At 34.8% G+C, this 14,105-nt stretch overlaps 1 protein-coding gene and 1 long non-coding RNA gene across 4 annotated transcripts in view; one reads left to right on the forward strand and one right to left on the reverse strand.

The window, feature by feature from the left end:
• LOC119787895 overlaps nt 1-14,105 on the forward strand; it is a 26,880-nt gene continuing 12,775 nt past the window's right edge. The window contains exons 1-2 of the long non-coding RNA XR_005281390.1: nt 1-99; nt 319-518. This is a non-coding gene — a long non-coding RNA (uncharacterized LOC119787895). The remainder of the gene's footprint in view (nt 100-318; nt 519-14,105) is intronic.
• nmrk2 (nicotinamide riboside kinase 2) lies at nt 7,143-9,517 on the reverse strand. Of its 3 annotated transcripts, none has more exons than XM_038291951.1 (8): nt 9,333-9,517; nt 9,149-9,239; nt 8,402-8,450; nt 8,008-8,185; nt 7,858-7,929; nt 7,667-7,773; nt 7,497-7,582; nt 7,143-7,403 (listed from the first exon to the last, which is right to left on the reverse strand). In XM_038291951.1, exons 1-7 carry the CDS (start codon nt 9,356-9,358, stop codon nt 7,497-7,499), a joined length of 609 nt encoding a protein of 202 aa, XP_038147879.1. In that variant the 5' UTR covers nt 9,359-9,517; the 3' UTR covers nt 7,143-7,403. The 3 variants fall into 3 exon arrangements, with proteins under 3 accessions (XP_038147879.1, XP_038147878.1, XP_038147880.1); XM_038291950.1 differs by having other exon boundaries at nt 7,143-7,406; nt 9,333-9,516; XM_038291952.1 differs by lacking the exon at nt 8,402-8,450 and having other exon boundaries at nt 7,143-7,406; nt 9,333-9,510.

The raw sequence follows: 14,105 nt of genomic DNA on the forward strand, positions 1-14,105 counted from the left end.
GCAGTCTGGCACAGCCCTGATTTATAAGAAGCACTGAGCCTCAGCACAGGTTTGGCACAAGACCTCCTGAGCAGGACATGTAACCCACAAACATAGCCAGTAAGTATCAACGTTGAATTGAGCCTTTATTGTGTGTATGACCAGAAAGTAAACAAATCACAACAAATGTTGCACAACTAAGAGTTTTTACTTTAAATTAGGGATGCTTTGGAATAAAGAAAAGAGTTACTGGTTGTTATGAAGACACAGGAGCAGCAACAACTAATTATTTCCTGAATGAAAGACTAATGCTTTTACACTTTGAATATATCAATCTAGGTGTCCAAGGCTGCTCACAACTTTGCTTCTTGTGAGAAATAAAGAAGACGATGATCTTAAAAAGGATAATTATACTTCAAGAAACTCCCCACGTTTAAGGAATATACCTGTTGTGTTTCCCTGAGGCCTCACTCTGCCATTCTGAGGAGTAAAATGATAAATCCAGAGGGTTTACCACTGATCATGGGGAAACAAAGCAGGTGAGATGCTGGAAAACTGTTTGAATAAACTGAGATAATCTTGAAGCCAAGAATGTAAATAAAATAAATATATTCCAACTATATGCTTAATTAAAAGCGCACCATGAGTGAATGATTAATGATTTGACATGTCGTGTAGTGTGACATGTCTACCTTATGTCTAACCAGCGTTTGGGAGTATCTGCTCACTCAGCCCTCCTCATGTTTCAGCCCTTAGCCACATGCTGCTCTGTCCATCTTCACGTTTTTCATTCATTGACATGTGACACATCAGTGCTGCAAGCTTTAATGTGTGATCTATTGAAAATATATCAGTCTGACATTCATAATGACTATCTCCAATGTGAATACCTAACCTTATGTTGAGGATATGTCTTGACCCTCATTTTCTCATAAAAGAACAGTAATAAATCTGAAATAAAATGCTTTTTGATATTGTTAGGATTTAGTACAACACCATCTCTAGCTTTTACATTAAAAATGTTTATTTAAAGACTGTATTTATTGGTATACATTATTATTATTATTAAATGTTTTTCTTAATACATTGTGTTTTTTGTGCTGAAAGTGGCCTCATACAATGCATTCTTAAACTAAATCAAGTCTGGATTAAGCCAATGCTTGTGTTGTTTTACTCTTTTGATGTATATTTGCTTTATCAGCTATCTGTTGCTGTCAATCAGGTATCTAGTGTTGTTTTGTATCTAATAAACCAAAACACTGTGTACAGATACAAGAAGTATTAATGTTAGTGTATCTATATGCTTTTTATTTAATTCTGTAAACAAAAGAACAGCTGCTTTAATTTCTGTTTATTACTTTGTATGACAAAATTATTAATTCCCTTTGGACTTTACACATTCTATTCTATTCTATTCTATTCTATTCTATTCTATTCTATTCTATTCTATTCTACTCTATTCCATAATATTCTATTCTATTCAAGATACAATATTAATTTCAAAGGGAAATAAATGTTGCAGTTTGTTATTGGCTATTTTCAACAGTATAACATAATTATAAAATTTTGTGAAAGGGTCTTCATTGAAAAGCCAACACAAATTAGCTGCTGGTGGTAGAAGAAAGATGAATAATGGTTGTCCATTTTCTTTAGATCATATTTATTCCTAGACTTTCACTGTGCCGTTCCAACACATTAATATATATTAAGGGTCTTGTACCTGCTGGAAGGTGAGCTTTCACTACAGTCTAAAGTCTTTTGAAGCCTTCAACAGGTTTTTCATCCAGGATTGTTCTGTATCTCCATTCATTGACCCATCCACTCTGATCTATGAATCCACTACCATGTTTCATATTGGAGTGTTATTTTTCTGTCACCAAATAGATTAATTTGAGAGAGTGATATATTTCCTGGTTTGTTTTACTGTTAGTTTGAATAATTTGGCTTCCAGTAATGATCCAGTTGATGAGTAATGGTGATTAAAGGGTTTAGGTCATGGGCAGAGCACTATCAACATGCACTGTATGAAATGTCCTTTGTGTAACTTCTGACAGCAATGAAAGGACTTTGATTAATCATTTTCAACAATAGCTTTCCTCTTGGCACCCATATAAAAAAAAAAAACAGATATCAAGTCTTATCCACAGTTTTATATGTGAACCAAGTTTTAGACTTTGGTTGGGCCCTTTCAGCACATCATTATAAAATGCTTGAGTTTCTATTTTTTTTATTAGCTTGCTTCTCCCTACTATCTAAATATTTTTAATGCATAAAGCCTCAATGGCACAGTTTTCCTTGTGTTTTTTTCCCCTATTGTTTCTGATGACCCTTAGAGACCTTCAAAAAACAAGTTTTATTTATATTCGGAATAATTTTAATATAAATGAACTCTTGTTTTACTAATTAGAAGGTTAAATGAAGGTTATATAAGAAATATGGGGTCCGAAATGTGTGCAGTTCTTTTCAGATTTATAAATCAAACAGGTATTATTTCTCTTTCACTTATTAGTATATACAATCATAGAGAGAACAATTTAGAGTACCCTTGTTCTCTTTTTTTATTGTATTCTGCAGGTAGTATACAGTAACTAGAAATACAAATTAAAGAAAAAAAAGTCTTATCGTTTTCCTTGTCTGTATATTTTGGCTGGTTTAATTTCTAAGCCAGCATTTAACTCCTCTTCTGTCATGATCTGTTGATCTGGATTTTTGGTTGTGTTTAAGTTTTTACTTTGGGTTTTCAGTTACACTTTTATGTCTCCCACTCTGAGTTTTTAAGAAATTAGTTTAATTTCCATTTAGTGTGATTTGAATTATTTTCTAGTTATATTTAAGCCCTGTTGTATTTGTTAGTTACTCTCTGTTGCCCCCCAGTGCCCCTCTTCTTTCCCTTAGCTCCCTTCTGGTTACTTCTTTCTACACCTGCTCTCAATCAGTTGATTAATCCATTCATTGTCCTATTTGGCATATAGGCTGAATTCAGATTTACAGGCTGCATACTCTGAAGGTCAGATTAGTAGGCCAATTCGTCATGGCGCTGCGCCGAGGTCTGTCCGGATTGCAAGACTTCTCGTTATGAGGCTGACAAATGCATCCTTCTTTTCGCCTGATTTGGTCTGGTGTACCCTACGTAACCTTGGATATCCCAGCATTCATTGCGAGTTCAAGCAAGCCGGCTTCTCCGTGCTCAGAGGAAAAAGGTACTTTTGTGCAGATTAATATAATCCAAGTATGTGAATAGTTACGACTGAAATCAATGAAAATTGTTGTTTTAAATGGTTATTGAGTTAGATATGTGTCGGGTTTGATGTAAGGTTTTTATCTGTTACTGTGTAAACGGGTTTGGTTGTTATTTAATGGACAGATTCTTATATAGCTGCAGTGTGGGGACTATAATTTTTTGTAATTGCCATCTTGCACAATTGCTTATTATTATTAAGTATTTTTTGTTGTTGAATATAAGAGATTTTGCAGATATATTTTTATACATACAGTGTTTAGATTTACCTATATCTTTCTACCCCTTTTATATCATTACATTTGCGTTTATTTTTTCATGCTCTTGGTGGTTGTCACCTTTATTCCACTCTGTATTCTCATGAGTGTAGTCTCTGTTCACTTTACAATACAAAAAAAGAAAAAAGAAAGAAAAAGGAACAGTAGTGAAAAGTTCATGATAGTGAAAGCCACGGAAGGTTGGACCTGTTTGAACTCGCAGCCAAAACTCTTCCGGTCTCCTTATTTTCTTTGACCTTGAAGGATCCAATCCAGATAGACCTGGACCTTGGAGGATGAAAACGAATTCTGCCATATACTGCTCCTCTGCAACTACTTGTGGCTGGATTCTTTTTCTCATCCATGAGAAGGTTTGTAGTGGAGCCAAATGCATAGATGGAGGTGGTTTCTTGCAGTTTTAATAATAAGAGTGGTGGCAGCTGGAACATAAATCCAGAAGTAATTAACCAGGGGACACAGGAAGCAGAGAAACACAGAGATTAAGGAGGGAATGAAAGGAATCCACCTAGTAGCTGAAAAGTAGGAGTATATATGCCAAACAGAACAATGAATGGATTAATCAACTGATTGGGAGCAGGTGTAGACAGAAGTAACTAGAAGGGAGCTAAGGGAAAGAAGTAAACACAACAGAGCTGAAATATGACTAGAAAATAACTCAAATGAATCTAAATAAAAATAAACTAATTACTAGAAGACACAGAATGAAAAAAATCAAATTGTTGCTTAAATCTCAAAGTAAAAACTTGAACACCACCAAAAATCCAGATCAACTGATCTTTATTACATCTCCATAGTTTTCTTCTTTTTTTCCCCTTTAATTTGTTTGATGAATAAAGTTTTGATTTAAGTCAATAGTTAATAAGAACAATATAAAACAGTAGATGTTGATTCTTAGAGTGTACTCAAGTTATTACTTATTGAATGCTTTCTTTTACGTGCCAAAAAAAACATCTACCTGAGCCTGAATTTTACAAACTCTCTTTTATCCCTCTACTTTATTATCTGTGTCATCTACACATGATTAAATGGGAAACTCCCACTCCTACCAGAGCTTTGTTGAACATGTGACCCGTTTTCTTATCTCCTGTGTCACTGCTGCTCTGTCCTTATTTGGACTCCCTGGCTCTACGTCTGGAGGTTTCCATGATGCTTTCTCATGTTACATGGGGTGAGGGTGGGGAAATAACTTCACAGGAGCTCAAAGCTGTGAGTGGGTGTGTCGTAATCAGTAATTGGTTGTACATTTGTTATATATATATTTCCCTCAATACCTCAGGCGCTTGGCCTAAATTTACTCCTGCAGAGTAGCTACTATGCTGGCATGTGAAGACCCACATGTATCATGAGACTTCGACCTTCCCACCGATACACATTCTGTGGTCTTTGCATGCTTTATTCAGAAGAATATATTTATGTCATTAGATATAGACAGGAGAATTTTTTTATGATTTAATAATTGTAAAACTTAAGGAAAAATCATTGTTAAATGTTTACACTTTTGCTTTGTTTGTTTGCTTTATTGTTAACTTGGTTTTGTTTTTAGAAAAGCAATAAAGTAAAAATCCACCATTTTGTGTCTTTGGGTCATCTTACTTTTCATGTACCTATAGAGGTGAGCAGCAAAAATGATCCAAAAGAAAAAAAATAAGATAATGAAGCAGTAAAAGCTGTAAAAGCCAATGGTTGAGTTCTTTCATATTACTCGAAGAAGGGACATCTAGTAAACTCCAACACCTGGTGCGTGGGGCGTTGGCTTCAGTAGACATACACAGTTTGTTCAGTCGCTGACTCAACCTTGCCTTGCTGTAAGAGAAGGAATATCTTACATTGTTTTTTAAATATGTTACTTAAGATGTCTCTCCATACTCTGCCGAAATACACAATGTAACAGGAGGGGCAGGCTAAATACAAAAGATTTAGCTGGAAATAATTCTAGTTTAGTGTAAATTGTTTTGAAAAAAGTTAAACTGTGAAAACAAGAATCAGGTTTACAAGTTTGAATTCATTTTTAGATGTTCTTTAATCTGCAGAAACTATATGCATATACCCTCACTAATAGTTTGGTAAATGTCCTTCAGCTGGTTTATTTGTGACCTCATAGTTTTTGTTGCTGCCAACAAGCACTTGATTTAATTATAACCCAACATATATAGCTATTTATAGAAAATTAGTTTTCAGTAAAACTGGTTGGATTCCTCTAACAGACAAAGTCAGTATGTAGTATACTATAATGCAAAGTCAGGATAGCTTTTAACAAAGCTGTTTGAGAAGTTTGAATATGCATTTAACACACAAAACACTTCTTGATTGTTATTACTCAGTCATAATCAGTTTTCATTCTTTCATTTTAATTTTTGGTTTACAGGAAAGCATTGAGAATTTAGGTTTTTTTTGTTTATTCTGCTGTGGGTATGCTTGTTATATGTTAAATATAATGATTTTTAGGAGTAGTCCTCTATCTACATAATTATATCTACTTTAACCTACACTGCTACCAGTGGAGCTAAACAGAAAATAAGCAGCATACTGCCATCACCGTGCCAAACAGCTGGTACAGTGGTATCAGGTTTGAAAGCCTCACTCTAACCCTAGAAAATATACTTCTCATCATGTCAGCCAGATGACTAGTCTCCCTTGTGCTTAGAAGTACCCATTTTGGAGCAGGCAAAATCTTAATCAACACACATATATAGACTTTATTTTGTAGGTAAACACTGATGCTCCATTAGCGGCCATTTTATTCTCCGTGGTAATAAAAACAAATTAAAAGCGACTTTTGGATAAAGCAGCAAAGTATTAGATTCACAAGCGACCCCATGCTTAACAATATTTCATTTGTGAATTCTGACTACAACAGTGGAGAAGTGTTTCTGATGGCTTTCATCTGTGTGAAGCTTCTCTGATGCATGTTTAGGCTGGTAAAAGTTTTCAGTAGATTTTACCCTTTTTGTATTTCAGATATCAAGAAAACCCCCCTTTACAGTTTATTGTTTTGTGAATTTATTATAGTAAATAAAAGAATAAAGTTGTGAGCATTTTCTCACTGCCTAAACTTCTCTTTTCTAACTAATATATTACTTTCATAATTTAATTTATGGAGCCCTTGTTAAATATCCAGCAGAAGACCTAATTTTAAATTTGGAAACTTCTTCTTCAAAGGTATAGTGGAGGATGTTGTTTTTTTCTGGGTGGATCATCAAAAAAGTGGTCCTCCTAATTGTCAATCATTCTGGTGATATGTTTACGTAAGGCCGTCCTACGTGCTTGTACCCATTTTCACTTAACGCTGGTGAGTCTGAAAAACTGGAGAAATTGCAAATTATGCGTTTATTAGGATTCCTTTTCAAAAATTAATGAAAATCCTCCACTACACCTTTAATATATTTTCTATTGTCAAACAAAAAACTAGTTAAGATTAATCTTAATCGTCTCTGTTTCTTCTATTTTTTTCTGCTATTTTCCCTATTCCATAAACTAAAGAAGCACCACAGCTTTATACTGTATGTGACAAACTAAGGACTTTATAAGTCATTCTCTGCAAGCAAAAAAGATTTAGCATTAAAGCTTATGACTCTTAATGGGAAATCCATCAGTGTGTAGGTGTATGATGAGGTCTGGCATGAAGGAAACAGGACACAGGAGGCACATTCATTTCTGTGAGTTGTTTCTAGTAACAGGTTTTACTTTCACGTCAGTTACAGGTGTTAAACACTGGGTAGTTCAGAGGTGACTCATCGGTTAGAAAAAAAAAGTTACACAGGATAATACAAAACACTTATTTTGCTGTTCATACATAACGAGTTACACTGGTGTCTATTTACAAATCAGACTAGAAGTACAGAACTGGTGTTACACATTTCCTCAAAATGATATTTACAAGTCTATACACAACCCGGTGTTGGCCTGTCCTGCTGGAAAGACAAAGAAGAAGAGCAAAATTACTCACATGGACAATCAAAATGCTAGATGCTGTAATGTGCAATGATAAACATTTTATTTACCTATAAGCTATTCAACAGGGAGTTTTGAACGCTTTCATACACTGCGTTGTAGATATCCTCCTTTGTTGTTGTTCCATCAAGGTATTCTGTTAAAAATACAAATCTGATTAAATGGTTCTGAAAATAAAAAACTTTTCTCGCATCAGCTTTGGGACTTGGACTCGGCAAACCTATTCTGCTGCAGTTGTTGTCCATCTCTTTCCGGTGCTTCAGGTACATGGGCCAGACGTGGCCGTCGAACAGACCAGGGGGGTCTGGGACGGTGTAAGTTCTTGTACTGCAAAAGCAAGTTGAGTCCAATTTTTACGGCATGCTCTAATGTTTCCTAGAACTTGCAGAAACTACTCCGAGAGCTCCTTACCTTCTCCTCCGTTTACATTCCTCATAGGGAATGGAAATGTAAAAACATTTGTCATAGACGTCAATCAGAGGCCTGCATAGAGAAACGAAATCTCAGATCAGGGGGAAGTTTCAGAGAGCAAGAGGCCAGTGTAAAGAAAAGGTGTCCTACTTATAGTTGTAGATGAGGAATCCCTCAATGATAAGAATATGGATCCCTTTCTGCTCGGAGTCGGATTTCTCAGCTTCAGGTGACAAACTGACTCCGTGAGAACGTGCAAACTTGACAGGATTTTCTTGCCAGCCTTTCACAGTGTTAACCATTGCTTCCATGTCCAAAGCGCTGATCACTGCCAAAGAAAAAGGAGAGAAAAAAAAACAAAAAGGGAAGCTTCACCAAATGTGTATTGAACATTCCTTAACAATTAATTTCAGTTAGTGAAGGATGTAGCATTCTCAGTATGTATGTGGTAGTCTAGAACTGATTGGTTACCACACAGAAGAAATGTGCAGGAAAGGAAAAAGTACATTACTGCAGGGTTTTCCTACGTGAAATCCACTCTTACCATCCCACTGTCTAAAGCCGTCCTCCCCGACTTGTATTTGATCGGGTTTCTGAAATAACAGTCACCAACAAAACATTGCTGCAACCCAGTAACCAATGGGAGCTGATCCCTCCTGGACAGGACAAGTCAGGGACTCGTCTCCACCAAAAGTGAACGCGCATTTCTTTTTTTTTTTCGTAGGTCGATAGTTTGGTTTAGATTTGTCTTTTTTTTTTTTTTTTTTTTGCATGTAGGAGATCTGCTCAGCGTAATAGAGAAAAAAAATATATAAATTATCCATGTTGTTTTTGTTTTGGTAACAATTTTTAATTAGCTTTTAATAGAAAATATACCGCATTTCTTGTAAAATATATATATTATTTTGTCTTGATTGTTTTCAGGTGCACTGTTTTCCCAAAAAAGGCACATAAAAGCAAAGGAGAAAAAATAAAAATATGTTGTTGGACAATGAGCATAGGTCTCTATTGAACAATAGCAAGAACAAAGTCAGTGTTGAGGTCCTACAATAAGAGTCTGACTTTTAGTGGGGACGCTCAGCCCTTTCATTGGCTGTCCAGGAGACAATCAGCCAGATGATTACAAGGCTGCTGCGAGAATAGGACATCTGGAGGTCAGACTTATTTTTTTACAGAAAAGGTCTTTAAGCTCAAATAAAACTCAATAAGCTAAATAAAAAGTTATCACATTTTTATTTAAAAATAATTCAAAACAATTCTAATAGAAAAAGAATGAATGAGTTCCTCTTACCTTAAAAAAGTCATCCTGATGCACCACACAACAGTTAGGTAATGTCTTTAGGAGTCTATTTGTCAAAGTGGTCTTCCCACCGTTGGTCACTCTGAATTTAACGCCACACAAACGTGGGTTACATCTCAATTTCTAGAAAAGTATCATTTAGAAGTAGCTTGATATCAATTTCATTTAGACTTACCCTCCGATGCCAATTATGAACTTCATTTCTGACCTCTTATGTGTTACTGGTCACCCAGGAATTCAGTAAGTAAAGGCAGGGAACGCCACCAAAGCAAACACTCTCACAAAGGTTTCTGTAAAACCTCCCTTTCCTTCTCCTCCACCACAGATGTCCCCCCCCTTTACTACTTCATTGATAGACAATCTCCTTGTCGCGCATATAAAGGATGTGGGTGTCATGTCATAGTCTACTAGACCAATCAGAACTGCTTTTCACTGGCCAATAATTTTCCCTCATCAGAGCCGGAAGCTCCAATCATCTACTGAGAATTTCAGATGGTGTTCAGCTATTTGAAAGCTGATCCTAAAATTTGCACCTGCTCTTAGGGGTCAGGGTAAGGAGGCCTAACACATGCAGGAAAAGTACAGGAACTAACATGTGGCTGGATTGTAAAATACAACTAAACCACCGTGCAGTCACAAGGGTTGTCTCAGAAAAGATTCTGGTTAAATCTGGGAAAGAACATATGTTCGGATATAAGGGGCAGCTTTATTTAATAAAAAAATGTTTTCATCGCATAAAAGTATTAGTAGTGGAAGATGGACATCCAATTTTGCATTTATATATGTAGATAAAACTCACTATATTCTCAATTCTGTGGCATAAGTATTTCTTTCCCCAGACTGCTCCGGGCGAGTGCAAACCAGGAGCTCTATATTTAGTCTGCAGCGTCTGGCTTCTGCATCACGCATATTTCTGATGCAACCGGAGTATGTGGCAGTCCTCCATGTGAGCAAAATGTCGCAGGTCTCAGTTTAAGCTGTGATAAAACCTTTCTCTGAAGGTTAGCGACTGCTGCTTATCGGCTTCGGTCTTACACACCTCCGGATATGAGCACAGCATTCCCTCATATTTATTTTGCTTTCATGTTGTATTTTCCCAATACCAAAAAAAACATTTTACAATTTGTCCTTATCTCCCAGAGTGATAAAGGTGTGAAGGAGGTGAACTTTGAGTTCCTGGTAAGCTGATCTGGTGTCACATTTCATTGCCAAGACTAACTTTGAAAATGTATGACTGGTGGCACCGTTTGACTAAAAGATATATGTTTGCTAACAAAATATATTACAGTAAAGTCTGAGAACTCAAAGAACTTAAATGTGTGTGATGCTACCATAAGAGGCGACTTTTTTTTTCTTCTAAATACTGAAAACTGTAGTGTTAAAGGAACTCATTTGGGTTATTTGAACATTAAACTTTACCAATGTAGACTAATCTTGCTCAAGCAAAGGGAATCAGAATTTAAGCCCCAAAATGGGTTTTAAGTTAATAAATTTAACACTAACAAAAAGGGTGCTTGAAAAGAGTAACACATAATCTGCATTACTAAACAATAAATAATTAAAAGAAATACCTTTTATTCCTTGTTAAACTCTTCAGTTGAATTGACATGGTAAAGTAGCAAAAAAATAAAAAATAAATAAATGAATAAATAAGACAGCAATATTTTAGGTTTTATTGACAAAATACTGGCATTAAAAACCCAAATTCTTAATCAATATACAGTAACAATCAGAGATGTTACCTACTCATAATGCTGATGAATGTCAGGTAATTCTGAGATGCTTTTGTTGATGTATATGAACTTTTCCAGGTAGGCTGGTAACCAAGGTGAAAGTTTGAATTCATTGAAGATTTTCTCTGATACGTACAAGGTTCATATTGTAAACAGGGTTAGAGAAACCACATACCCTTTCTATGCATCATAAAGACATACTTCTGACTGAATATGTGAATTCTCTTCATGGTAGCATCTCATTTGAATTTGGGTTGTTGTTTATTGGAATACACCTGATGTGAGTTCCGCAATACTTACAATCTATGCTCAGGGTCTGGATCCATACCAGGAAAGAAGAACAAACAAACTGAAAAGCAGTTCTGGTAAAACGATTGGTCATTGATTACCGCAACAAAAAAATGTGTTCTCTTTACAACCCAATAAGGGACAATTAAATATTATCAGAGTTGTATCTAAAATTGTGAACTTGGTTGGATTAGGGAGAATATATTAATAATATAATAAATCTAACTTTTGCACCCATATTATGTTTTTCTTTTTTAATAAAGCATATATGTGTATATGGTACTTGATGGTACCTTTTGAAGATCCGCACATAACAACCAGCTGATACAAAACAACTGATAGATCATAAGAACATTGCTCAACACCTCACCTGCCAGAGCCTGAATGAGTGGCAATAAAAAGATAAAAATATAAACTATAATGTATTTTGTTGAATAAGTTCCAGCTGAGTTATGAAGGTTAACATTCATGACGCAGGTCGTCCCAGTGTGCATTTTTACTTTTTTTTTTCTTTTTAGAACCCTTTAATGGCCATTTTCATATATAACACTTCAAACAATTATTCAAACAAGCTCTCTTTAAATATATTTTATTTTATCTTCAACAATCCAAACTTTTAATCTTCAAAAATCATTATAGTCTTTAGAATTTAACCAGAGAAATACATGTACCAAAGAAGGAGAGGGAAAAGAACAAGCATGCCAACTGCATATTTAACCCTGGATAACCTGACAACTGTACAATACGTTTGCATCAGTAACATCTAGAACATCTTTAAAAAGAGGAACATCATTGCACATCAGTTTTCAGTAAACATATTCATTAAACAAAAAAAATCTCATGCCATTTATACGGAAGAGGAAAAAATAAAAGAAGTTAACTGATTTTTGTGTTTTATGTCATTTTAATATGGGGAAAAAAGACAGAATTCCGACTTTGATCTCAAAATACTGACTTTGAGTTCAGAATATGACCTTTTTCAAGAAATTCTTACTTTAATCTCAGAATTCTGGCTTTTTTTTGTCAGAATACTGACTTGAGGTCAGAATTCTGACATTTTTTCCCATATTAAAATAAAATAAAATAAAAATAAAATAAAAATCCTCTTCCGTACATTTATGTACCAACTCCTTACCTTATAAATATTTTGGTTTGGCTGAGTCTACAACAAGAGCTGGTTTAAGGAGTCTGAAACTTTTTGATTAGAAATAATCACATTGCTTCATAGGGAAGCTCCATCTTTCATGCATGAAGTAGACAGCTTTATTTGTCTGTTGTTAACAGATTCTTAACCAGTAGAACAAACAAGAAAAATACTAAGATGTGATTGTCCTGCAGCTAACTGGTTCTTTCATGGTGGTTTAGTTCTATGGAAGAATCTAGTGATGCTTTCCAGTTTCCTCAGAGAACATTACCCCTGCAGATGTTCAAGCCAAAAAGCTGAAATGCAAACACAGAGAGGATGACTTTCTTATTTGTGCGACCTTTCTGCAACAGTGTGCATTCTCAACCTAGAGAATGTTTGGATTCACTGATATGTGCAGTCCATGGCCCATAAATCTAAGTTAAATTCAACCTGACACATTTCACACTGGTTCAGAGACAGTGCCTGTTTCCATTCCTGGGATGTCCGCCACTCCACTGGTTTCAGGATCTTTTGATATACGAGGGGGGGAGGAGTGCTTGGCCCCACAGGACAGCTCACGGGGTTGGACCTCTGAAATAACCACATGTACTTTAGCCCCTCTAACCCACCCTGACTGGCCCGGGTGGGTATTTCTACTAATTTCATGACCGATGCTGTGGCTCATGACTCGTCTATGAGGCTTGGTAAAAATAGAGCCGTATGGTACTGCGCAGGTTGGTTTAGATGAGGGGAGCAGCTGTGTTTTATGTAACATTGGGGTGCCTGTCTGAGGATTAGCTAACATTTGGATCTGGATTCACACGCAGCATGAATTTCAAGACCTGAAACATGACTTGGCAAAAAATGAGCCAGGCTCAATGTTCCACAGTAATGAGAGAGCAGCAATAGGCTTATATTTTAACAAAGACAGTTGTTCCTCTAATCATAATTTAAGTTACTGTAATGGCTGACCTTTCTATGTGAAAACATACTTGATTGTAACCAAAGACTAATCTGGAGAATTTGCAGAAGTATTAACACTCTGTTAAGTATTGTCTACCTACAAAACAAACTCCAGCAAGTAATGCCTCCGATTCTAATGTTGACAATCAACTCAAAAACAGAAGTGAAATAGATAAAAAAAAGTAATAGAACAAAAGTAACAGATAAATAGTTGCTAAAATCCCCCCTCTTTACTATGACTGGATCATTATACATATGACTGGATCATTATACACACACACATATATATATATATATATATATATATATATATATATATATATATATATATATATATATATATATATATATATATATATATATATATATATATACACATATATATATATAGATATATATATATACACATATATATATATAGATATATATACACACATATATATATATATATATATATATATATATACACACACATATATATATATATATACACACACATATATATATATATATATATATATATATGTATATATATATATATATATATATATATATATACACACACATATATATATACACACACATATATATATATATATATATATATATATATATACACACACACATATATATATATATATATATATATATATATATATATATATATATATATATATATATATATATATATATATATATATAGGGTATTTACTCTGTGGTCTAACAGGTTTGTACTGCATTTAGCTCTAGCTATTTTTATTAGCTCTGAGTAGCTTCTCCAATATTGCTGAAGAAATGTGTTATTTTTTCCACAGAACCTGTTTTGCATTAACGTTTC

The sequence above is a fragment of the Cyprinodon tularosa genome, unplaced genomic scaffold (genome assembly GCF_016077235.1).
Source record: "Cyprinodon tularosa strain WSP-4 unplaced genomic scaffold, ASM1607723v1 ctg304, whole genome shotgun sequence".
Lineage (NCBI taxonomy): Eukaryota > Metazoa > Chordata > Actinopteri > Cyprinodontiformes > Cyprinodontidae > Cyprinodon > Cyprinodon tularosa.